The 27,663-nt window shown below is 44.3% G+C and overlaps 1 protein-coding gene across 3 annotated transcripts in view; it reads right to left on the minus strand.

Annotated features, from left to right (window-relative positions):
• dnaaf9 (dynein axonemal assembly factor 9) overlaps positions 1–27,272 on the minus strand; it is a 94,536-nt gene extending 67,264 nt beyond the window's left edge. For 2 of the 3 annotated variants that reach the window (XR_006771026.1, XM_045723810.1), the window contains exons 1-11: positions 26,811–26,996; positions 23,869–23,945; positions 21,797–21,922; positions 20,229–20,353; positions 18,930–19,026; positions 15,641–15,747; positions 15,090–15,167; positions 14,894–14,995; positions 1,035–1,226; positions 226–307; positions 94–130 (exon numbers count right to left, since the gene is read on the minus strand). Coding sequence is in view for 2 of the 3 variants with exons in the window: in XM_045723810.1 (XP_045579766.1) it covers positions 94–130; positions 226–307; positions 1,035–1,226; positions 14,894–14,995; positions 15,090–15,167; positions 15,641–15,747; positions 18,930–19,026; positions 20,229–20,353; positions 21,797–21,922; positions 23,869–23,945; positions 26,811–26,866 (1,079 nt within the window). In the remaining variant the exon portion in view is untranslated. Of the gene's footprint in view, positions 1–93; positions 131–225; positions 308–1,034; positions 1,227–14,893; positions 14,996–15,089; positions 15,168–15,640; positions 15,748–18,929; positions 19,027–20,228; positions 20,354–21,796; positions 21,923–23,868; positions 23,946–26,810; positions 26,997–27,176 lie in introns of those variants that run through there. The other variant, XM_045723811.1, reaches the window with a different exon arrangement.
• Between the last annotated feature and the right edge of the window lie 391 nt (positions 27,273–27,663).

Raw genomic sequence — 27,663 nt, forward strand, 5'->3', positions numbered from 1 at the left:
ATCTAGAAGAGATACATTTAACACGTTATATACAAAATTATCATATGGGGAGATGGGTTAACAGGTTTAGACATTTTGTATTGGTGAACTTACAGGAGTTCCGTTTTCCTCTGTTGCATGTTGTCATTTCCTGCAAGTGAAACATCAGATATTAGGTCTAGAGACAGTACAGTAAAATAGCTATGGTAGATCCTAGAAACAGTTTAAAGTATACAGTATGTTTACCTAGGTAGGGGATGTGAGTGGTTCCAAAGAAGTAAGTCCTGGAGCAGGCTAAAGATCCTTTAGGAGCCACACACTGAAGAACCTAACAGACCAGAACAGATTACAGAGTAGTCTAGGGAGACCAAGCCCAATATGGACTGCCAAGACATCTCATTAAACATGCACACACACAACACTAACAGTCTAATCTGGATAGGGGTTAGGTAACGTCTAATCTGGATAGGGGTTAGGTACCAGTAGAGGATCAGTCTAATCTGGATAGGGGTTAGGTACCAGTAGAGGATCAGTCTAATCTGGATAGGGGTTAGGTAACAGTAGAGGATCAGTCTAATCTGGATAGGGGTTAGGTAACAGTAGAGGATCAGTCTAATCTGGATAGGGGTTAGGTAACAGTAGAGGATCAGTCTAATCTGGATAGGGGTTAGGTACCAGTAGAGGATCAGTCTAATCTGGATAGGGGTTAGGTAACAGTAGAGGATCAGTCTAATCTGGATAGGGGTTAGGTACCAGTAGAGGATCAGTCTAATCTGGATAGGGGTTAGGCAACAGTAGAGGATCAGTCTAATCTGGATAGGGGTTAGGTACCAGTAGAGGATCAGTCTAATCTGGATAGGGGTTAGGTAACAGTAGAGGATCAGTCTAATCTGGATAGGGGTTAGGTACCAGTAGAGGATCAGTCTAATCTGGATAGGGGTTAGGTAACGTCTAATCTGGATAGGGGTTAGGGTTTAGGGTGCTCTCACCATGTGTTTGGCTGGGAACAGGGTAGGGGTTAGGGTTTAGGGTGCTAGGGGTTAGGGTGCTCTCACCATGTGTTTGGCTGGGGTCCCCTGGGGTCCGGTGTTGCGGACCTGGTGTCCATCAGAAGGGAAGTTGAAGGAGTAGCTGTGAAGGTTTTCCATGGAGGAGTGGCTCCCAAACAGAACCAGGGGCTGCCGTCTCCTACTGCTGTCAGCTATGTTACTGGAGATCAGGCCATGAGAGAAATAACTCCGGAACGCCTGGGGATTTAACAGACATGTAGTCAATGGTTTGGTTTGCTCACTAACAAACCAACGTAGCAAACTGTACTTGGCCAACTAGAGAACATGTGTTAACTCCCCTGTCTGAGCCCCGGACTGTAATAATGTAGTTATAGACAACATGTAGCTATGTTAAATTACCTCCCCTGTCTGAGCCCGGACTGTAATAATGTAGTTATAGACAACATGTAGCTATGTTAAATTACCTCCCCTGTCTGAGCCCGGACTGTAATAATGTAGTTATAGACAACATGTAGCTATGTTAAGTTACCTCCCCTATCTGAGCCCCGGACTGTAATAATGTAGTTATAGACAACATGTAGCTATGTTAAGATACCTCCCATGTCTGAGCCCGGACTGTAATAATGTAGTTATAGACAACATGTAGCTATGTTAAGTTACCTTCGCTGCCCAAGCCCCGGACTGTTATAATGTAGTTATAGACATGTAGCTATGTTAAGTTACCTCTCCTGTCTGAGCCCGGACTGTAATAATGTAGTTATAGACAACATGTAGCTATGTTAAGTTACCTTCGCTGTCTGAGCCTGGACTGTAATAATGCTCCAAACCGGTACTTCCGGTTTGGAGCAAGCAGTCGCACTACGCTTCGCTCCACAGGTAATATTACACTTCACTACATTACAACGGCTTGAGTTGTTTGATCTGAGCAATTCTTCTTAGCTAGCTACATAGCCGTCTTTGTATCAAAGATAATTGTGTAGTTTAGAGTAATTGAGTAATTATCGAGGCTAGCTATCTTCGTCCTCCTAACGTAGTCAACACTGCTAGCTGCTAGCTAGCTAGTCATCACTGCTAGCTAGCCAAACACTACCGACTAGCAGCACTGTAGAAACTATTACATTACAACGTAACGACTTGATTAGTGTGGTGTTAGTGTTAGTTAGCCAGCTACATAGTTGTCTTTGCTGTCTCTGTATCTAAGATAATTGTGTAGTTTGAGTAATTATCGAGGTGAGCTAGCCAGCCGCGACGCGGCGCCAGACTTAGTCAACACACCTAGTCATCATTAACCCACTGCTAGCTAGCCAACCGTTACCGACTAGCAGCGCTGTAGATACTAATACTTTACAACGGAACGATTTGACTAGTGCAGTGTTAGCTAGCTAGCTACTTAGTTGTCTTTGTCATAGCTTGATAATTGTGTAGTCTAGTAATTACCGAGGTTAGCTAGCCAGCCATCGAGGTTAGCTAGCCAGCTATTTCCGTTCCCCGTGACGCCATTTTTCCTAACCCAGCCAACTATTACCGACGAGCAGCATTGTAGAAACTAAATACATTACAAGGAACGTCTTGATTAGTGTTATGTTAGCTAGCTAGCTACAAAGTTGCTTTGTATCATGACAAGGTGTAGTACTGAAACTATCGAGGTTACCTAGCCAGCTACACGTTCAAAGTCAACAACGCAGCCACTGCTAGCTAGCCTACTCCACCAGCCAGCAGTACTGTATCATTTTAGTCAATAAGATTTTTGCAACGTAAGCTTAACTTTCTGAACATTCGAGACGTGTAGTCCACTTGTCATTCCAATCTCCTTTGCATTAGCGTAGCCTCTTCTGTAGCTTGTCTACTATGTGTCTGTCTATCCCTGTTCTCTCCCCTCTGCACAGGCCATACAAACGCTCCACACCGCGTGGCCGCTGCCACTCTAACCTGGTGGTCCCAGCGCGCACGACCCACGTGGAGTTCCAGGTCTCCGGCAGCCTCTGGAACTGCCGGTCTGCAGCCAACAAGGCTGAGTTCATCTCAGCCTATGCTACCCTCCAGTCCCTAGACTTCCTGGCGCTGACGGAAACATGGATTACCACAGATAACACTGCTACTCCTACTGCTCTCTCCTCGCCTGACTACGTGTTCTCGCATACCCCTAGAGCATCGAGCCAGCGGGGTGGTGGCACTGGAATCCTCATCTCTCCCAAGTGGACATTCTCTCTTTCTCCCCTGACCCATCTGTCTATCTCCTCATTTGAATTCCATGCTGTCACAGTTACCATCCCTTTCAAGCTTAACATCCTTATCATTTATCGCCCTCCAGGTTCCCTTGGAGAGTTCATCAATGAGCTTGACGCCTTGATAAGTTCCTTTCCTGAGGATGGCTCACCTCTCACAGTTCTGGGTGACTTTAACCTCCCCACGTCTACCTTCGACTCATTCCTCTCTGCCTCCTTCTTTCCACTCCTCTCCTCTTTCGACCTCACCCTCTCACCTTCCCCCCCTACTCACAAGGCAGGCAATACGCTTGACCTCATCTTTACTAGATGCTGTTCTTCCACTAATCTCATTGCAACTCCCCTCCAAGTCTCCGACCACTACCTTGTATCCTTTTCCCTCTCGCTCTCATCCAACACTTCTCACTCTGCCCCTACTCGGATGGTATTGCGCCGTCCCAACCTTCGCTCTCTCTCTCCCGCTACTCTCTCCTCTTCCATCCTATCATCTCTTCCCTCTGCTCAAACCTTCTCCAACCTATCTCCTGATTCTGCCTCCTCAACCCTCCTCTCCTCCCTCTCTGCATCCTTTTATTTCTTCTGTCCCCTATCCTCCAGGCCGGCTCGGTCCTCCCCTCCTGCTCCGTGGCTCGACGACTCACTGCGAGCTCACAGAACAGGGCTCCGGGCAGCCGAGCGGAAATGGAGGAAAACTCGCCTCCCCTGCGGACCTGGCATCCTTTCACTCCCTCCTCTCTACATTTTCCTCTTCTGTCTCTGCTGCTAAAGCCACTTTCTACCACTCTAAACTCCAAGCATCTGCCTCTAACCCTAGGAAGCTCTTTGCTACCTTCTCCTCCCTCCTGAATCCTCCTCCCCCTCCCCCCCCCCTCCTCCCTCTCTGCGGATGACTTCGTCAACCATTTTGAAAAGAAGGTCGACGACATCCGATCCTCGTTTGCTAAGTCAAACGACACCGCTGGTCCTGCTCACACTGCCCTACCCTGTGCTTTGACCTCTTTCTCCCCTCTCTCTCCAGATGAAATCTCGCGTCTTGTGACGGCCGGCCGCCCAACAACCTTCCCACTTGACCCTATCCCCTCCTCTCTTCTCCAGACCATTTCCGGAGACCTTCTCCCCTACCTCACCTCGCTCATCAACTCATCCATGACCGCTGGCTACGTCCCTTCCGTCTTCAAGAGAGCGAGAGTTGCACCCCTTCTGAAAAAAACCTACACTCGATCCCTCCGATGTCAACAACTACAGACCAGTATCCCTTCTCTCCTTTCTCTCCAAAACTCTTGAACGTGCCGTCCTTGGCCAGCTCTCTTGCTATCTCTCTCAGAATGACCTTCTTGATCCTAATCAGTCAGGTTTCAAGACTGGGCATTCAACTGAGACTGCTCTTCTCTGTGTCACGGAGGCTCTCCGCACTGCTAAAGCTAACTCTCTCTCCTCTGCTCTCATCCTTCTAGACCTATCTGCTGCCTTTGATACCGTGAACCATCAGATCCTCCTCTCCACCCTCTCCGAGCTGGGCATCTCCAGCGCGGCCCACGTTTGGATTGCGTCCTACCTGACAGGTCGCTCCTACCAGGTGGCGTGGCGAGAATCTGTCTCCGCACCACGTGCTCTCACCACTGGTGTCCCCCAGGGCTCTGTTCTAGGCCCACTCCTATTCTCGCTATACACCAAGTCACTTGGCTCTGTCATATCCTCACATGGTCCCTCATATCATTGCTATGCAGATGACACACAATTAATCTTCTCCTTTCCCCCTTCTGACAACCAGGTGGCGAATCGCATCTCTGCATGTCTGGCAGACATATCAGTGTGGATGACGGATCACCACCTCAAGCTGAACCTCGGCAAGACGGAGCTGCTCTTCCTCCCGGGGAAGGACTGCCCGTTCCATGATCTCGCCATCACGGTTGACAACTCCCTTGTGTCCTCCTCCCAGAGTGCTAAGAGCCTCGGCGTGACCCTGGACAACACCCTGTCGTTCTCCGCTAACATCAAGGCGGTGACCCGATCCTGTAGGTTCATGCTCTACAACATTCGCAGAGTACGACCCTGCCTCACACAGGAAGCGGCGCAGGTCCTAATCCAGGCACTTGTCATCTCCCGTCTGGATTACTGCAACTCGTTGTTGGCTGCGCTCCCTGCCTGTGCCATTAAACCCCTACAACTCATCCAGAACGCCGCAGCCCGTCTGGTGTTCAACGTTCCCACGTTCTCTCACGTCACCCCGCTCCTCCGCTCTCTCCACTGGCTTCCAGTCGAAGCTCGCATCCGCTACAAGACCATGGTGCTTGCCTACGGAGCTGTGAGGGGAACGGCACCTCCGTACCTTCAGGCTCTGATCAGGCCCTACACCCAAACAAGGGCACTGCGTTCATCCACCTCTGGCCTGCTCGCCTCCCTACCTCTGAGGAAGCACAGTTCCCGCTCAGCCCAGTCAAAACTGTTCGCTGCTCTGGCACCCCAATGGTGGAACAAGCTCCCTCACGACGCCAGGACAGCGGAGTCAATCACCACCTTCCGGAGACACCTGAAACCCCACCTCTTTAAGGAATACCTGGGATAGGATTAAGTAATCCTTCTAACCCCCCCTTAAAAGATTTAGATGCACTATTGTAAAGTGGTTGTTCCACTGGATATTATAAGGTGAATGCACCAATTTGTAAGTCGCTCTGGATAAGAGCGTCTGCTAAATGACTTTAATGTAAATTTAAATGTAGTTATAGACAACATGTAGCTATGTTAAGTTACCTCCCCTGTCTGAGCCCGGACTGTAATAATGTAGTTACAGACAACATGTCGCTATGTTAAGTTACCTCCCCTGCCTGAGCCCCAGACTGTAATAATGTAGTTATAGACAACACGTAGCTATGTTAAGTTACCTCCCCTATCTGAGCCCCAGACTGTAATAATGTAGTTATAGACAACATGTAGCTATGTTAAGTTACCTCTCCTGTCTGAGCCCAGACTGTAATAATGTAGTTATAGACAACATGTAGCTATGCTATGTTAATTCATTTTTCGTCGGTCGCCAATGCTATTTCAATAATAAATGAGATTTTTCCATTCTGTTAATTATGGTAGATTAATTGATTGCCAAGTTTTTAATATACGTTTTTTTCAAGATGAGAAATGAGAACCGTCCAGTCCATTGGGTATCTCACTCTACAACCATATGACATGTCTTGAAATATACAGACAGACGGATTAAAAAGGAAGTTTACATTGTAATACCTCTGGCAGCCAACTTTCTAGCTCCGCCCACATATTCTGGACTATATCGCATTGCCAGAAAGCATGGATTATTGAGTCATTATTAGTTTTATACTTAATACACGTGCAGCAAAATGTGTGAATATTGTCTATTGTATAATAAATTCTACACATGAATTTATACTGAATTAAGCGTACATTTTAGTTAACAGTAATCTCGTTAGTTATGTTCCATCATTCCCTCCAAATCAAATCAAATTTTATTTGTCACATACACGTGGTTAGCAGATGTTAATGCGAGTGTAGCGAAATGCTTGTGCTTCTAGTTCTGACTATGCAGTAATATCTAACAAGTAATCTAACAATTTCACAACAACTACCTTATACACACACAAGTGTAAAGGAATGAATAAGAATATGTACATAAAAATAAATGAATGAGTGATGGCTGAACGGCATAGGCAAGATGCAGTAGATGGTATAGAGTACAGTATATACATATGAGATGAGTAATGTAGGGTATGTAAACATTATATAAAGTGGCATTGTTTAAAGTGGCTAGTGATACATTTATTACATCCAATTTTTAATTATTAAAGTGGCTAGAGATTTTAGTCTGTGTTAGTGATGGCTGTTTAAAACCTGTTGAGGACAGATGTTCCGCCAGCAGGACCCCTAGCCAACAGCCAATGGAATAGCAGGGCGCGAAATACAAAACAACAAAAATCTCATAATTCAGATTTCTCAACAATCAACTATTTTACACCATTTTAAAGATAAACTTCTCGTTAATCCAACCACATTGTCCGATTTCAAAAAGGCTTTACGGCGAAAGCATAACATTAGATTATGTTAGGACATCACCTTGACAAGAAAAACCACACAGCCATTTTCCAAGCAAGGAGAGGCGTCACAAAAACCAGAAATACAGCTAAAATGAATCACTAACCTTTGATGATCTTCATCAGATGACACTCCCAGGACTCAATGTTACACAATACATGTATGTTTTGTTCGATAAAGTTCATATTTATATCCAAAAACCCCATTTTACATTGACGTGTGATGTTCATAAAATGTATTGCCTCCAAAACTTCCTGTGAATGAGCACATATAATTACAAAAATACTCATCATAAACGTTGATCAAATTTACAACAGTTATTGAAAGAATTATAGATACACTTCTCCTTAATGCAACCGCTGTGTCAGATTTCAAAATAGCTTTATGGTGAAAGCACATTGTTCAATATTCTGAGTACAGAGCTCAGCCATCAAAGCAAGCTATACAGTTACCCGCCAAGTTCTGGAGTCAACAAAACTCAGAAATAGTATTATAAATCTTCACTTACCTTTGCTGATCTTCGTCGGAATGCACTCCCAGGACTCCCACTTCCCCAAGAAATGTTTGTTTTGTTCGATAAACTCCATATTTATGTCCAAATACCTCCTTTTGTTCGTGCGTTCAGATCACTATCCAAAGGCAAAATGCACGAGCGCAAAACCAGAGACGAAAAGTCAAAAAGTTCCATTACCGTTCGTAGAAACATGTCAAACGATGTTTACAATCAATCCTTAGGGTCTTTTTTATCATAAATATTCGATAATATTCCAACCGGACAATAGCGTATTCATTACAGAGGAAAAAGAAGAAGGATTGGAGCGCCTGCAGTAAACAACTCATTGGTCTCAAGCAGTCCACTGGTTGAATGGGCTCTTATTCTCTCCCCAGTAACGGTAGAAGCATGAAACAAGGTTCTAAAGACTGTTGACGTCTAGTGGAAGCCTTAGGAAGTGCAAAATGACCCCAGACACTGTAGTTTGGATAGGCAATCACTTGAAAAACTACAAGCCTCAGATTTACCATTTCCTGGTTGGATTTTTCTCAGGTTTTTGCCTGCCATATGAGTTATGTTATACTCGCAGACATCATTCAAACAGTTTTAGAAACTTCAGAGTGTTTTCTATCCAAATCTACTAATAATATGCAAATATTTGACTCTGGGCCCGAGTACCAGGCAGTTTACTCTGGGCACGCTTTTCATCCCAACGTGAAAATACTGCCCCCTATCCCAAACATGTTATTAACAGTCTGATGGCCTTGAGATAGAAGCTTTTTTTCAGTCTCTCGGTTCCAGCTTTGATGCACCTGTACTGACCTTGCCTTCTGGATGATAGCGGGTGAACAGGCAGTGGCTCGGGTGGTTGTTGTCCTTGATGATCTTTTTGGCCTTCCTATTACATCGGGTGGTGTAGGTGTCCTGGAGGGCAGGTAGTTTTCCCCCGGTGATGCATTGTGCAGACCTCACTACCCTCTGGAGAGCCTTACAGTTGTGGGCAGAGCAGTTGCCGTACCAGGCGGTGATACAGCCGACAGGATGCTCTCGATTGTGCATCTGTAAAAGTTTGAGTGTTTTTGGTGACAAGCCAAATTTCTTCAGTCTCCTGAGGTTGAAGAGGTACTGTTGCGCCTTCTTCACCACGCTGTCTGTGTGGCTGGACCATTTCAGTTTGTCTGTGTACGCCAAGGAACTTAAAACTTTCCACCTTCTCCACTACTGTCCCATCGGTGTGGATAGAGGGCTGATCCCTCTGCTGTTTCCTGAAGTCCACGATCATCTCCTTTGTTTTGTTGACATTGAGTGTGAGGTTATTTTCCTGACACCACACTCCGAGGGCCCTCACCTCCTCCCTGTAGGCCGTCTCATCGTTGTTGGTAATCAAGCCTACCACTGTAGTGTTGTCTGCAAACTTGATGATTGAGTTGGAGGCGTGCATGGCCACGCAGTCATGGGTGAACAGGGAGTACAGGAGAGGGCTGAGAACGCACCCTTGTGGGGCCCCAGTGTTGAGGATCAGCGGGTTGGAGATGTTGTTTCCTACCCTCACCACCTGGGGGCGGCCCGTCAGAAGGTCCAGGACCCAGTTGTACAGGGCGGGGTTGAGACCCAGGGTCTCAAGCTTAATGATGAGCTTGGAGGGTACTATGGTGTTGAATGCTGAGGTGTAGTCAATGAACAGCATTCTTACATAGGTATTCCTCTTGTCCAGATCGGATAGGGCAGTGTGCAGTGTGATGGCGATTGCATCGTCTGTGGACCTATTGTGGCGGCAAGCAAATTGGAGTGGGTCTAGGGTATCAGGTAGGGTGGAGGTGATGTGATCCTTGACTAGTCTCTCAAAGCACTTCATGATGACAGAAGTGAGTGCTACGGGGCGATAGTCATTTAGCTCAGTTACCTTTGCTTTCTTGGGAACTGGAACAATGGTGGCCATCTTGAAGCATGTGGTGACAGCAGACTGGGATAAGGATTGATTGAATATGTCTGTAAACACACCAGCCAGATGGTCTGCTCATGCTCTGAGGATGCGGCTGGGGATGCCGTCTGGGCCGGCAGCCTTGCGAGGGTTAACACGTTTAAATGTTTTACTCACGTCGGCCACGGAGAAGGAGAGCCCACAGTCTTTGGTAGCAGGCCGTGTCGGTGGCACTGTATTGTCCTCAAAGCACACAAAGAAGTTGTTTAGTTTGTCTGGGAGCAAGATGTCGATGTCTCCGATGGGGCTGGTTTTCTTTTTATAAAATCGGTGATTGTCTGTAGACCCTGCCACATACGTCTCATGTTTGAACCGTTGAATTGCAACTCTACTTTGTCTCTATACTGGGGCGCAGTGGTCTAAGACACTGCATCTCAGTGCAAGAGGCGTCACTGCAGTACCTGGTTCAGATCCAGGCTGCATCAACCCAGCTGTGATTGGGAGTCCCATAGGGTGGAGCACAATTGGCCCAACGTCGTCCGGGTTTGACTAGGTAGGCCGTCATTGTAAATAAGAATGTATTCTTAACTGACTTGCCTAGTTAAATAAAGGTTAAATAAAAATATATATATATACACACTGACGCTTTGCTTGCTTGATTGCCTTGGAGGGAATAACTACACTGTTTGTATACGGTCATGTTTCCAGTCACCTTGATTAAATGTGGTGGTTCTCGCGCTTTCAGTTTTGCAAGAATGCTGCCATCTATCCATGGTTTCTGGTTATGGAAGGTTTTAATAGTCACAGTGGGTACAACATCTCCAATGCACTTCCTAATAAACTCACTCACCGAGTAAGCGTATACGTCGATGTTATTGTCTGAAGCTACCTGGAACATATCCCAGTACACATGATCGAAGCAATCTTGAAGCGTGGAATCCGATTGGTCAGACCAGCATTGGATAGACCTAAGTACGGGCACTTCCTGTTTTAGTTTCTGCCTATAGGAAGGGAGGAACAAGATGGAGTCGTGGTCAGATTTGCCGAAGGGAGGGCGGGGGAGGTCCTTGTATGCATTGCGGAAGTTAGAGTAGCAGTGGTCCAATGTTTTGCTCGAGCGGGTACTACAATCAATGTGCAGGTAGAATTTAGGTAGCCTTGTTCTCAAATTAGCTTTGTTAAAATCCCCAGCTACAATAAATGCAGCCTCAGGATATATGGTTTCCAGTTTATATAGAGTCCAGTGAAGTTCTTTCAGGGCCGTTGAGGTATCTGCTTGGGGGGGATATACACGGCTGTGACTATAGTCGAATTCTCTAGAGAATAGAGAATTATTTTGGTAGATAATGCGGTCGGCATGTGATTGTAAGGAATTCTAGGTCAGGTGAACAAAAGGACTTGAGTTCCTGTATGTTGTTATGATTACACCACGAGTCGCTAATCATGAGGCACCTTCTTAACAGAGAGATGTTTGTTTCTGTTGGCGCGACGCATGAAGAAACCCGGTGGCTGTTCCAACTCTGACAACATATCCCGAGTGAGCCATGTTTCCGTGAAACAGAGAATGTTACAATCTCTGATGTCTCTCTGGAAGGCAACTCGTGCCCTAATTTCATCCACCTTGTTGTCTAGAGACTGGACATTGGCAAGTAATATTCTCAGAAGCGGTGGATGGTGTGCTTGCCTTCTGAGTCTGACCAGTAAGCCGCTCCGTCTGCCTCTCCTGCGGCGACCGTGTTGTTTTGGGTCGGCCTCTGGGATTAGATTCAATGTCCAGGATGGAGGTTCGAACAAAGGATCCGCTTCAGGAAAGACGTATTCCTGGTTGTAATGATGGTAAGTTGACGTCGCTTTTATATCCAGTAGTTCTTCCTGGCTGTGTAATAACAACAGATTTTCTGGGCTAACAGTGTACGAAATAATACAGGCGACCATCTCTGTCGGCGCCATCTTGCTGTTATTGATCAACCTATATCTATTTATTTTTTACATATTGTATTAAACTGAAATATGTAATAAACCCTGTTTGATTGATATGTATCAAGTCTGGTAAGACTTTTGCCATTCTAATGCTTATACGCTTTGTTATTATTTTAAACTCTCCATATTTTCCTGGTTTTAATATAACTGAAATACCTGTTTGATACATGGAACTAGAAAGTGCTGAATTAAGTGACGTGTGTTGTCATTTGTGTAAATAGGAAGCCTCTTTGTCCAAAAACTTTGAACAGAATTCTATGGGAAAGCTGTCCAGTCCTGGTGCTTTTCTCTGTGTGAATTTTTAACGCCATCTAATATTTATTGTTGGGTGATCTCAGTTTTTAATTAGCATTTTTTTTTGCCTGCTGATAGCGTTCTCGTTTCTATTTCATCAATACGGAGGTAACGCATGATCTCTCTGAAGTAATCTTGTGAAATGGTTTCTCCAAAGGAACGGTATCCCATACAGTACATGTCTGAGCAGAAGCTCTCCATACACACGCTCTCGCCACCGAATACTTCAGGGACATACAGGAATGAAATGATGCTCATCAACAGACAGATCCCAGGCAGTGTCTCCTTGCTCCCTGTGCACCTCAGCCACAGTACCTGCTGTAGCATGTTCACGTCACATAAAACAATGAAAGCAGGCGAGTGTGTTGCGGATGTATTTTTGTGCTTGAGATGTAGAGGCTGCTCTCTCAGTGATGACATTTTGTGCTTGAGATGTAGAGGCTGCTCTCTCAGTGATGACATTTTGTGCTTGAGATGTAGAGCCTGCTCTCTCAGTGATGACATTTTGTGCTTGAGATGTAGAGCCTGCTCTCTCAGTGATGACAGTTTGTGCTGATAATATACACTCCTAAAACTGGTTATAACTCCAGTTGTGTTTGTGATTAAGATTCTAACACTGACAGTGTGTTATATTCACTACTGGTCAAAAGTTTTAGAACACCTACTCATTCAAGGGTTTTTCTTTATTTTTACAATTTTCTACATTGTAGAATAATAGTGAAGACATCAAAAACTATGAAATAACACAATATGGAATCATGTAGTAACAAAAAAAAAGTGTTAAATAAATCAAAATATATTTTATATTTGAGATTCTTTAAATTGCCACCCTTTGCCTTGATGATAGCTTTGCACACTCTTGGCATTCTCTCAACCAGCTTCACCTGGAATGCTTTTCCAACAGTCTTGATGGAGTTCCCTCATATGCTGAGCACTTGTTGGCTGCTTTTCCTTCACTCTGCGGTCTGACTTATCCCAAACCATCTCAATTTGGTTGAGTTCGGGGGATTGTGGAGGCCAGATCATATGATGCAGCACTCCATCACTCTCCTTCGTGGTAAAATAACCCTTACACAGCCTGGAGGTGTGTTGCATCACACCGGGACTGAGAGACTGAAAAACAGCTTCTATCTCAAAGCCATCAGACTGCTAAACAGCCATCACTAACTCAGTGAGGCTGCTGCTTGCACTGAGACCCAATCACAGGCCATCACTAGTCACTTTAAATAATGCCACTTTAATAATGTTTACATATCTTACATTACTCATATCACATGTATATACTGTATTTTATACCATATATTGCATCTTGACTATGCCGTTCGGCCATCGCTCATCCATATATTTATATGTACATATTCTCATTCACCCCTTTAGATTTGTGTGTATTAGGTAGTTGTTGGGGAATTGTTAGATTACTTGTTAGATATTACTGCACTGTCGGAACTAGAAGCACAAGCATTTCGCTACACTCGCATTAACATCTGCTAACCATGTGTATGTGACCAATAACATCTGCTAACCATGTGTATGTGACTAATAACATCTGCTAACCATGTGTATGGACCAATAACATCTGCTAACCATGTGTATGTGACCAATAACACCTGCTAACCATGTGTATGGACCAATAACATCTGCTAACCATGTGTATGGACCAATAACATCTGCTAACCATGTGTATGGACCAATAACATCTGCTAACCATGTGTATGGACCAATAACATCTGCTGACCATGTGACCAATAACATCTGCTGACCATGTGTATGTGACCAATAACACCTGCTAACCATGTGTATGGACCAATAACATCTGCTAACCATGTGTATGGACCAATAACATCTGCTGACCATGTGACTAATAACATCTGATGACCATGTGTATGGACCAATAACATCTGCTGACCATGTGTAATGGACCAATAACATCTGCTGACCATGTGTAATGGACCAATAACATCTGCTGACCATGTGTAATGGACCAATAACATCTGCTGACCATGTGTAATGGACCAATAACATCTGCTAACCATGTGTAATTGACCAATAACATCTGCTAACCATGTGTAATGGACCAATAACATCTGCTAACCATGTGTATGGACCAATAACATCTGCTAACCATGTGTATGGACCAATAACATCTGCTGACCATGTGTAATGGACCAATAACATCTGCTAACCATGTGTAATGGACCAATAACATCTGCTAACCATGTGTATGGACCAATAACATCTGCTAACCATGTGTATGGACCAATAACATCTGCTAACCATGTGTATGGACCAATAACATCTGCTGACCATGTGACCAATAACATCTGCTGACCATGTGTATGGACCAATAACATCTGCTGACCATGTGTATGGACCAATAACATCTGCTGACCATGTGTATGGACCAATAACATCAGCTGACCATGTGTATGGACCAATAACATCTGCTAACCATGTGACCAATAACATCTGCTAACCATGTGACCAATAACATCTGCTGACCATGTGACCAATAACATCTGCTAACCATGTGTATGGACCAATAACATCTGCTAACCATGTGTATGGACCAATAACATCTGCTGACCATGTGTAATGGACCAATAACATCTGCTGACCATGTGTATGGACCAATAACATCTGCTGACCATGTGTATGGACCAATAACATCTGCTGACCATGTGTAATGGACCAATAACATCTGCTGACCATGTGTAATGGACCAATAACATCTGCTAACCATGTGTATGGACCAATAACATCTGCTAACCATGTGTATGGACCAATAACATCTGCTAACCATGTGACCAATAACATCTGCTGACCATGTGTATGGACCAATAACATCTGCTGACCATGTGTATGGACCAATAACATCTGCTAACCATGTGTATGGACCAATACAATTTCATTTGACTGGTTTAGCAGTTCTAGTTACCTCCCCTGCCTGAGCCTCAGACAGCTCCAGGATTGACAGATGGCTCTCGATGTCAAAGCTGGAGAAGAAACTGCTCCACTGCTTCTCAAACAACACCAGGTCCTGGAAGAGACACCAGAGTCAGCGTGGCCATCACAACACGCTGGTCCAACGTCTACTCACAGGCGTGTGGTACGTTCAAGCTCAGAATGGTTACCTCAGTCAGGAGGTTGTCCAGGGAGACAGGGTCCAATCTGGTGTAGGTCTGCCACAGCTTCTCACTAATGTCCATCAACTGAAACACACAGCACAGTACACACATCCTGTCAACCATTTGCGACAAGTAACCCAAACTTCTTGCTAACGGCCAAATGCAACGCCACGCCCACAGTTTCTTCTCTGCGATGAGTCTGGATCCGAGCTACCTCCCCGACGATTATTATAATGCGAAACACATTCTAACCGTTCTGATTGGTCCCAGACAGAGCCAGAACACAAGTAGGTAAAGCAGTGTTTTAGAAAATGTGTCATTAGCTTTGATTCTCTGATTGGTTAGAGATGATCCAATTGCTGATGACTTTGTTTTGTATCAACGCCCCTCGTCACCACAAATGTCTAAGACTGAAGTATGTAGCGAATTTAGTTTGAGTTGTCAGGCAACTATTGTCTACCATTCAAATTAAATGGAGATGTAATTATTTTACTAACTATTCTGCCATGGATGTAAGGTTTGTATTACATTTGTATTAGTAATATGGAGTGAGGTACCTTGTATTTCATGGTGAAGAAGCTTCCTCCACCAATCCCCTCCAGAGCGAAGGCCTGAATGATGGGCCACTTCTCTATCATAAACATGTCAAACGTCTGGATGTGGCCTGAAAACAGCACAGTTTCTCATTTACATATAAACAATACACATCCCAAATCGTCACACTATAAAACAAGTTGCTGGTTACAGTTCAATTATGTTACAATTGTTCAATTAGTTGTTTGCTTCATTACATAAGTGGAACAATAGAAGTCACGTCGGAGGCTGTTAAAAGCAATTGCTGGTTACCAAGGAGGTAGTTATAGAGGAGTAATTACTGATTACCAAGGAAATAGTTATAGAGGAGTAATTACTGGTTACTAAGGAGGTAGTTATAGAGTAATTACTGGTTACCAAGGAAGTAGTTATAGAGGAGTAATTACTGGTTACCAAGGAGGTAGTTATAGAGGAGTAATTACTGGTTACCAAGGAGGTAGTTACAGAGGAGTAATTACTGGTTACCAAGGAGGTAGTTATAGAGGAGTAATTACTGGTTACCAAGGAGGTAGTTATAGAGGAGTAATTACTGGTTACCAATGAAATAGTTATAGAGGAGTAATTACTGGTTACTAAGGAAGTAGATATGGAGGAGTAATTACTGGTTACTAAGGAAGTAGATATGGAGGAGTAAATGCAGTGCATTCAGGAAGTATTCAGACCCCTTCACTTTCAACACATTTTGTTACGTTACAGCCTTATTCTGAAATTGATTAAATCGTTTTTTCCCCTCATAAATCTACACACAATACCCCATAATGACAAAGCAAACACAGGTTTTTAGATATCCTTTTTTAAATTTTTTTACTGAAATATCACATTAACATAAGTATTCAGACCCATTACTCAGTACTTTGTTGAAGCCTTTTTGGCAGCGATTACAGCCTTGAGTCTTCCTGGGTATGACGCTATAACCTTGGCACACCTGTATTTGGGGAGTTTCTCACATTCTTGCTTGCAGATCCTCTCAAGCTCTGTCAGGTTGGATGGGGAGCGTTGCTGCACAGCTATTTTAAGGTGTCTCCAGAGATGTTCAATCGGGTTCAAATTCGGGCTCTGGCTGGGCCACTCAAGGACATTCAGAGACTGTGTTGTCTTGGCTGTGTGCTTAGGGTTGTTGTCTTGTAGGAAGGTTTACCTTTGCCCCAGTCTGAGGTCCTGAGCGCTCTGGAGCAGGTTTTCATCAAGGATCTCTCTGTACTTTGTTCCGTTCATCGTTCGCTTGATCGTGACTAGTTTCCCAGTCCCTGCCGCTGAAAAACATCCCCACACCATGATGCTGCCACCCCCATACTTTACCGTAGAGATGGTGCCAGGTTTCCTCCATTTTTTTAAACATTTTAGTCATTTTAGCAGACGCTCTTATCCAGAGCGACTTACAGTAGTGAACACATTCATTTCATGCATTTTTTTTGTACTGGCCCCCCGTGGGAATCGAACCCACAACCCTGGCGTTGCACACACCATGCTGGCGTTGCAAACACCATGCTCTACCAACTGAGCCACAGGGGGCTCAGTTATGCTTGGCATTCAGGCCAAAGACTTCAATCTTGGTTTCAACAGACGAGAGAATATTGTTTCTCATGGTCTTAGAGTCTTTAGGTGCCTTTTGGCAAACTCCAAGCGGGCTGTCGTGTGCCTTTTACTGAGGAGTGGCTTCCCTCTGGCCACTCTACAATAAAAAGGCTTGATTGGTGGAGTGCTGCAGAGATGGCTATCCTTCTGGAAAGTTCCCCGGCCACTAGGAGCGCCGCCTCTGGATGAGCGTTTTCCTGTTTGCTTATGGCCGTATACAGCTCATTGAGTGAGTTCTTAGTGCCACCATCGGTTTGTGGTGGTAAATAGAAAGCTATAAAAAATACAGATGAAAACTCTCTAGGTAGATAGTGTGGTCTACAGCTTATCATGAGATACTCTACCTCAGGCGAGCAAAACCTTGAGACTTCCTTAATATTAGATTTTGTTATTTACAGCTGTTGTTTACAGCTGGTGCACCCATTGTCTTACCAGAGTGTAACGCCCTGGCCATAGAGAGGGGTTTTTGTTCTTTATTTTGGTTAGGCCAGGGTGTTACATTGGGTGGGCGTTCTATGTTCATTTTTCTATGTTTTTGTATTTCTTTGTTTTGGGCCGTGTGTGGCTCCCAATCAGGCACAGCTGTAGTTCGTCATTGCTGATTGGGAGTCACACATAAGGAGCCTGTTTTTCCTTTGGGTTTTGTGGGGGGATTGTTTCTGTTTAGTGTCTTGCACCTGACAGCACTGTTTGGCTGTCGGTTTTCTTGTATCGTGTTCGTTCGTAAATTAAAACTCAAGATGAACACTAACTCTGCTGCACCTTGGTCTACTTCCATAGACAGCCGTTACACAGAGGCAGCTCTTCTATATTGCCGATGCAGCGTAAACCCCACCAGCTGAATGTTATCCATGTCGTCGTTCAGCCACAACTCGGTGAAACATAATACAGTCTTTAATGTCCCATTGGTCGGATATTCGTGAACGTAGCTCGTCTATTTTGTTATCCAAATGATTGTACGTTGGCTAATAGGACTGATGGTAGAGGCAGATTACCCAGTCGCCGTCGGATCCTTACAAGGCACCCCGACCTATGTCCTCGATATCTCCGTCTCTTTCTCATGCGATGAACGGGGATTTGAGCCTTGTCGGGTGTCTGAAGTAAATCCTTCGCCTCCGACACGTTAAAGAAAAAATCTTCTTCCAGTTCGAGGTGAGTAATCTCTTGTCCTGATATCCAAAAGCTCTTTTTCGGGTCATAAGAGACAGTGGCGGAAACATGTACAAAATAAGCTACAAATAACACAAAAAAAACACACACAGTAGCACAATTGGGTCTTTACTGAATCAGTACTGAATCATAAGTAAGGCTGTTTTTTTTGTTGCAGATGCAGGAGGTTACAACTGTTCAGAATGATGATATGATATGAGGTTATGATTAATACGTTGACTGTTTTATGGATGTAATAGGTAAAGACCTTCAGAGTTTAATTCAGGAGACGGTAACAACCGCTCTCGTGGTGCCCCAAATCCTAATGAGTTAATTGTCAAATGATTAATTTAAAATCAGGTAACACATATAGTTAGTTGATTAAATAAATAACAATCATCAGATTAATGAAAGTAAAGTCACGACACGTAACAAAATGTGAGAAAAGTCAAGGGGTCCGAATACTTGCCAAAGACACTGTACATGTAACATGTACTATGTAATGTAATCTCTGTAAGTATACTGTACCCTGGGTGCTGTAAGGAACTCCTATACGGCTGCAGTCTTGAACCATGCTCACAAAGCTGGAGATCTTAAACTCCTCCGCTGCTTCCTCGTCTTCATACTGCAGGGGGAGATGAGGGGAAAAACAAAGAAGATGGGGGAGGGCGGAGAACAGGAGTGTACACAATCAACATGGGTAATCAACATTCAACTTATACACAGGTCAATGTATGTCTACGCTTGGTTAAGGAAACAAATATAAATGCATTTCTATTAATTAAGTAATCTAATCAAGACATAAAAATATTGTTAATTACTTGATCAATTGAAAATTTGAATGAGAATTTAGAAATGTGATGGCAGGAAGCTAACCTCTGCCTGGGTAAGGCAGTCTATGTGGTTACAGTAGTAGCTAACCTCTGCCTGGGTAAGGCAGTCTATGTGATTACAGTAATAGCGAACCTCTGCCTGGGTAAGGCAGTCTATGTGATTACAGTAATAGCGAACCTCTGCCTGGGTAAGGCAGTTTATGTGATTACAGTAGTAGCTAACCTCTGCCTGGGTAAGGCAGTCTATGTGATTACAGTAATAGCGAACCTCTGCCTGGGTAAGGCAGTTTATGTGATTACAGTAGTAGCAAACCTCTGCCTGGGTAAGGCAGTCTATGTGATTACAGTAATAGCTAACCTCTGCCTGGGTAAGGCAGTCTATGTGATTACAGTAATAGCTAACCTCTGCCTGGGTAAGGCAGTCTATGTGATTACAGTAATAGCTAACCTCTGCCTGGGTTAGGCAGTCTATGTGTGGTTACAGTAATAGCTGACCTCTGCCTGGGTAAGGCAGTCTATGTGGTTATAGTAGTGAACTGACCTCTGCCTGGGTAAGGCAGTCTATGTGATTACAGTAATAGCTAACCTCTGCCTGGGTAAGGCAGTCTATGTGATTACAGTAGTAGCAAACCTCTGCCTGGGTAAGGCAGTCTATGTGATTACAGTAATAGCTAACCTCTGCCTGGGTAAGGCAGTCTATGTGATTACAGTAATAGCTAACCTCTGCCTGGGTAAGGCAGTCTATGTGATTACAGTAATAGCTAACCTCTGCCTGGGTTAGGCAGTCTATGTGTGGTTACAGTAATAGCTGACCTCTGCCTGGGTAAGGCAGTCTATGTGGTTATAGTAGTGAACTGACCTCTGCCTGGGTAAGGCAGTCTATGTGATTACAGTAATAGCTAACCTCTGCCTGGGTAAGGCAGTCTATGTGATTACAGTAGTAGCTAACCTCTGTCTGGGTAAGGCAGTCTATGTGATTACAGTAATAGCTAACCTCTGATTGGTTCATGCAGTGAACGGTGAGGTTCCTCCAGTGGGAGACGTAAGGCAGCAGGTAACTGTAGTTGACTGGGTTACAGTACAGGTGAACACTCTCTGCCTTGATCAGCACGATCACATCTGGAGATGGAGACGAAGAGAGGGGTCTCAATGTTAACGAGCCAGAACAACACACGGAGTAAGACAGCATTAACAACACACTAGAAAACAGAGGTTGTCATCCCAAAAGCACCCTATTCCCTATATAGTGCACTACTGTTGACCAGAGACCTATATGCACTATATAGGGAATAGGGTGCCATTCGGGATGTAGACCTTTAGACATATTAATCACTGGAGCCAGGAGCCATAACCCCTACTACTGACTATACTGATCCTAACCCCATAACCCCTACTACTGACTATACTGATCCTAACCCCATAACCCCTACTACTGACTATACTGATCCTAACCCCATAACCCCTACTACTGACTATATACTGATCCTAACCCCATAACCCCTACTACTGACCATACTGATCCTAACCCCATAACCCCTACTACTGACCATACTGATCCTAACCCCATAACCCCTACTACTGACTATACTGATCCTAACCCCATAACCCCTACTACTGACTATACTGATCCTAACCCCATAACCCCTACTACTGACTATATACTGATCCTAACCCCATAACCCCTACTACTGACTATACTGATCCTAACCCCATGTTGCTGCGTGGCTGGTGAAATAGATATTCTAACAGGGCAATACCTAAATCTACCCGCATTTGCCGGGTGTTAATTTTATGCCCTGGACATAGATAAATTGCAGTCGGTTCACAACAGGGCAGCACATATCGCACTTAGATGTACACGTAGGGCGGATGCTTTGCTGTATCTTGGCCAGGTCGCAATTGTAAATGAGAACTTGTTCTCAACTTGCCTACCTGGTTAAATAAAGGTGAAATAAAAATTAATAAATAAAAATGTCAATTACATGCCAGTCTCCCCTGGCTCAAAGTTGAGGAGAGATCTAGAGCGACTTACAGTAGTGAATGCATACAGTTGTGGAGAGATTGCCTGCATCACTATGGGTATTTGCGCAAGGTATTGATGCGTTTAAGGTACCGAACTGTCTGTTGGCACAAAGTATGGACACTCATCGGTAAAAAACAAGATATGCAACCAGACGTCTCTTCATTTACATTTTAGTCATTTAGCAGACGCTCTTATCCAGAGCGGCTTACAGTAGTGAATGCATACATTTCATGCATTTTTTTTTGTACTGTCTGCCACCCCAGGTAACTCAGATTTTTAAACAGATAAAAGAACACCTTACGGCATGACGGGGACTATGAAGAGACACACAGACATGTTTATATATATATATATTTGCATATTGTATTATATATATATATATATTTGCATATTGTATTATATATATATATATATATATATATATATATAATTGATTCTATTTGTTGTGTTTTTGCTTCCTATTTGGACCACAGGAAGAGTATCCGCTGCCTTGGGGATCTTAATAAAATACTAAACCCCATATAACCCGTACTCCTCACCATCCAGCACCTCCTCGGGGAAGTCCTCTAGAATGTGCCCCAGGTTCAGATGGTTCTTCCGGTACAGTCCATAGAACAGGTAGTTGGCCAGCTCACTGCAGCCCTCGTTATACCTGCTGTCAATCCCTGCAATATGAACTAACATGTCAAATCATGCTGAAATCAAATAAAACAGGGAAAGTTCATATGACTACATATACAACAATATAGCTAAAGCATCATCTATATAAAACAGGGAAGTTAATATGACTACATATACAACAACATAGCTAAAGCATCATCTATATAAAACAGGGAAAGTTCATATGACTACATATACAACAATATAGCTAAAGCATCATCTATATAAAACAGGGAAGTTCATATGACTACATATACAACAACATAGCTAAAGCATCATCTATATAAAACAGGGAAAGTTAATATGACTACATATACAACAACATAGCTAAAGCATCATCTATATAAAACAAGGGAAGTTAATATGAATACATATACAACAATATAGCTAAAGCATCATCTATATAAAACAGGGAAGTTCATATGACTACATATACAACAATATAGCTAAAGCATCATCTATATAAAACAGGGAAGTTAATATGACTACATATACAACAATATAGCTAACGCATCATCTATATAAAACAGGGAAGTTCATATGACTACATATACAACAATATAGCTAAAGCATCATCTATATAAAACAGGGAAGTTCATATGACTACATATACAACAATATAGCTAACGCATCATCTATATAAAACAGGGAATAGTGTACAAAACATTAAGAACACATGCTCTTTCCATGAGACTGACCAGGAGAAAGCTACTGTATGAACCCTTATTGATGTCACTTGTTAAATCCACTTCAATTAGTGTAGATGAAGGGAAGGAGTCGGGTTAAATAATGTTTTTTAAGCCTTGACACAGGATTGTGTATGTGTGCCATTCAGAGATTTAAGTGCCTATGAACGGGGTATGGTAGTAGGTGCCAGGCGCACCGGTTTGTGTCAAGAAGGTTCATGCTCTACAACATTCGCAGAGTACGACCCTGCCTCACACAGGAAGCGGCGCAGGTCCTAATCCAGGCACTTGTCATCTCCCGTCTGGATTACTGCTACTCGCTGCTGGCGGGGTTCCCTGCCTGTGCCATTAAACCCCTACAACTCATCCAGAACGCCGCAGCCCGTCTGGTGTTCAACCTTCCCAAGTTCTCTCACGTCACCCCGCTCCTCCGCTCTCTCCACTGGCTTCCAGTTGAAGCTCGCATCTGCTACAAGACCATGGTGCTTGCCTACGGAGCTGTGAGGGGAACGGCACCTCCGTACCTTCAGGCTCTGATCAGTCCCTAAACCCAAAGAAGGGCACTGCGTTCATCCACCTCTGGCCTGCTGGCCCCCCTACCGCTGCGGAAGCACAGTTCCCGCTCAGCCCAGTCAAAACTGTTCGCTGCTCTGGCACCCCAATGGTGGAACAAGCTCCCTCACGACGCCAGGACAGCGGAGTCAATCACCACCTTCCGGAGACACCTGAAACCCCACCTCTTTAAGGAATACCTGGGATAGGACATAGTAATCCTTCTACCCCCCCCCCCCAAAAAAAGATATAGATGTACTATTGTAAAGTGGTTGTTCCACTGGATATCATAAGGTGAATGCACCAATTTGTAAGTCGCTCTGGATAAGAGCGTCTGCTAAATGACGTAAATGTAAGAACTGCAACGCTGCTGGGTTTTTCACGCTCAACAGTTCCCTCGTGTGTATCAAGAATGGTCCACCACCCAAATGGAAACATTGGAGTCAACATGGGCCAGCATCCCTGTGGAACGCTTGACACCTTGAAGAGTCCATGTCCTGATGAATTGAGGCTGTTCTGAGGGCAAAAGGTGGAGGTGAAACTCAATATTAGGAAGGTGTTCCTAATGTTTGGTATACTAAGTGTATAAATAATAATATCTCAAGACAGTATACTGCATTCAAGCAATGTTTAATATATTGATTGTCATGATGTCAAATTCAACTTCCTCAGACTGAATGTTGACTCCAGTATTGAGACAGTGCTGGACTCACCCAGAGAGCAAAGAATCCCATCAGGGCTGGCTTCCCCCTCCCACAGAAGTGACTGGACATGGCGCAGACGGGAGCAGCTGAAAAAGACAAACACAATATAACATAACTACAGTAGGTGCCATTGACGCCAGTTTGTCAAAATACAAATAAACATCCACCGTATGAACCTTGGAGCAGCAATTGGACAAAAGGTTAACAGTCCGACGGCGAGAAAGAGGAAATGCCATGACTCGAAAGCAGGGGGAAAAAATTTTCTAAGTACAAACCTTCATCGCCTGAATACAAGCCAGGTAATATTACTTATAAATCTAGTTTATCGCTTGAGCATTTTGAGGATGTTAGATCCCATGGGTCTGCTGGCTCTCTTGAGAATCATGAGATGCAGCCAGTGACGATTTCTCTGAAATTGAGGCTGACCAGGATGAAGGCCGTCCTGTGGCAGCAGGTGTGTTGGTACAGATTTCCAACGTTTGCCCTGAAAATCTTACCAGAGATGATTTTGGACCGGTTGGAGCGCGGTTTTTGGAATAAGTGGATCTATGCTTTTTGGCCAACCAATATGTTGTTTCAAGCTGGGTAAAAGACAAACTGGGAACTGTTATATCCGTCAAAGTTTAGAGAAGTGGAATTGTTTAGATTTTTTTGTGTATCCTCCACCCAGAGAAGCCATCTGCGTCAGGCGTCTCGAGACTCGACTGGTGTCATGTTCGGGGTGAAAGTAAGGCGGTATGGTCCGGTAAAACATGAGCCTGTCACAATAACGAAAACTAAATCTCAAGAAAACTGTCGGCCATTACACCATTATTTATCATTAGGCTGACGCATGGCATGAAAAATTTGCGAATGGACTTGAAAACGGGTGGCATAGCCTAGACCAGGGACCATCAACTAGTGGTTAAGAGTGTCGGGGGGGCCGGAACAGGCAGGGTCGGCAGGTAGCCTAGTGGTTAAGAGTGTCGGGGGGGCCGGAACAGGCAGGGTCGGCAGGTAGCCTAGTGGTTAAGAGTGTCGGGGGGCCAGAACAGGCAGGGTCGGCAGGTAGCCTAGTGGTTAAGAGTGTCGGGGGGCCGGAACAGGCAGGGTCGGCAGGTAGCCTAGTGGTTAAGAGTGTCGGGGGGGCCAGAACAGGCAGGGTCGGCAGGTAGCCTAGTGGTTAAGAGTGTCGGGGGGGCCAGAACAGGCAGGGTCGGCAGGTAGCCTAGTGGTTAAGAGTGTCGGGCCAGTAATTGAAAGGTCACTGGTTTGAATCCCTGAGACGACTAGGTGAAAAACCCTAATTGCTCCTGTAAGTCACTCTGGATAAGAATGTCAACTAAAATATAAAGATAATTACAAATCATTTGTAGAATGCAAATTGACCACAAGAAGCCCAAACAGATGCTTGACTAAAACATAATAATTTCAGGGTTCCCGAGTGGTGCTGCGGTCTAAGGCAGTGCTAGCTGCGTTACTACAGATCCTGGTTCGATCCCAGGCTGTGTCGTGACCGGGAGACCCCCAGCGTCGACCGGCTAGGGGAGGGCTTGGCCGGCAGGGATGTCCTTGTCCCATCGCGCTCTAGCGACTCCTGTGACGGGCTGGGCGCTGACACGGTCGCCAGGTGTACGTGTTTCCTCCGACACATTGGTGCGGCTGGCTTCCGTGTTAAGTGTGTATTGTGTCAAAAAGCAGTGCGGCTTGGGCGGGGTTGTGTTTCGGAGGACTCTTGACCTTCGCCCCTCCCGAGTCTGTACGGGAGTTGCAGCGATGGGACAAGACTATCAATTGGGGAGAAAAGGATGTGGAAAGTGTGCAGGAGGCCATAGTCAGAGGGAGTGTGAAGTTCGGGTTGAGAAAGCACTGTGTGAACACTGTGGGGCGCCCATGCAGCTGGGGGTCTGAAGTGCCCTGTACAAGAGACAAGTTGAGATTGTTTGAGTGAGGAAGACTTTCATATGCTGAGGCAGTAAGGAGAGTAGAGGATAGCCCAATGATGAGGGATTTGACTCGGAGCCCCCCCCCAGTGAGTAGGCCTGAAGAGAGAGATTCAGAAAGGTTGAGTTTTAATAAGGTTGGATTTCTTGCATTTAACCAACTTTGATCAACTGCACTGATGGAGAAAAAAAAAAAATCACCGAAGAAAGATGTGATAGTTGAAGCAGCAGATAAATATTTGGGTGTGAGAGATTTTTGTGCAGAAGATCTACAGGAAATTGAGAGAAGGGTTTCCATCCTGCAAGGACCACGGCCTGGTGTAGAATCGTTTAGGGCTAAAGTAGTGGGATGTGTTTTGGAGATAGTGTGCAGGGTTAGATGGTGGTGCAATTTACATTTTCCACCTTCTACCTTTTTTCGTATGATCAAAATGTGCAATCCGCACTCAGACCTGCGAAAGGCGGAAATAGCAACACAGCATCTACAGTAAATAATAATAAATAAAAAAAATACAGTAAAAAAGGTACAACGTAGATGAATATGCACATTCCCACAGTGCGACTTTGATTGAATTCCTAGGCAATTGACGCTTGCGGCTAACTAGTCTAGCTAAAATCAATCGATTAGTTAGCTTCATTATCTGGTTGATCCAATATCAATAGTCAAACATGGCGAGAGATAGCTGACGTTTGCTTGAAAGCTACTGTTAGCTAACGTTACCAGTTGACTAACGTTACCCGTTGGCTAACGTTACCCGTTGGCTAACGGTACCCGTTGACTAGCGTTACCCGTTGACTAGCGTTACCCGTTGACTAGCGTTACCCGTTGACTAGCGTTACCCGTTGGCTAGCGTTACCAGTTGGCTAACGTTACCAGTTGGCTAACGTTAGCTAGCTCAACCGCCGAGCAACGTAAAGAAGCAACACATCTGCAGCTAAATATTTACAGCCGGCTAGCTAAAAGGTAGCTAGCTAGCTTCATCACGTCCCATTTCGGGTAAACAAGATAGCGTCAGAAATCGACGTTACCTGACAGCGGGGCTCATACACGGGAATTGTCCGTTCGCCCTGCGTATACAAGCCATTTTTAAACAAACGTTGTTATGAAAATAACGTTTTATAAATCCGGCGATATTTTTCAAGGCGCCAGTATCGGTGCCATTATTTTTGTTCGTTAGCCCTATAGACCTGTATAAAACTACACGGCATAGCAACCGCCTGGATCATTACACATTTAGGGGAGTAGCTTTTTAAAAACACTGTCATATTTAGGCTAAACAACATGTAATTCCATTAGTTATGGCTGGTATAAGACAAGTATCATTAATGAACATATATAGTTTTTTTGGGAGGGGGGATATTAGTTGTTATAATATAGAAAGGGATATAACCTACATATTGGAAACCCCTCTTCCTACACCACAGCAGCAGTCGACCCTGTTAGCGTTGACTCTACAGTTCCATTACATTAGACGCAGGAATCTTCTGTGGTTTGGGGTTAATAATAATTTAGTCTCCAACCCTTCATCTGAACATTAACACGCATCGCTTGGTGTACGGTTTTCATATCGGCGAGAAATTATTTTAAACAACAAAAATAGGCTAAATTGATACACAGGGTTAGGGTTCCCACAGGGCCATATTTCCATGTTAAAGAGCTTGTTCACGGAAGACAGAGTGGACTAACCTGTGCTAATGAGCTATCTGCATCTCTCTGAACACCTGTGTGTATTTAACAGATGTGATCTTTACTCTGTAGATATTACATATGTTGTGCAAGGCTCGATAGTGCTTGTATGCCAGTAGACTGGGATTTACCATCAATAATTGAACAATTACAAAAATATTGGAATACAATATGTATAAATACTTAATAAAGAGG

Source organism: Salmo salar, chromosome ssa09, assembly GCF_905237065.1.
Source record: "Salmo salar chromosome ssa09, Ssal_v3.1, whole genome shotgun sequence".
Taxonomy (NCBI): Eukaryota; Metazoa; Chordata; class Actinopteri; order Salmoniformes; family Salmonidae; genus Salmo; species Salmo salar.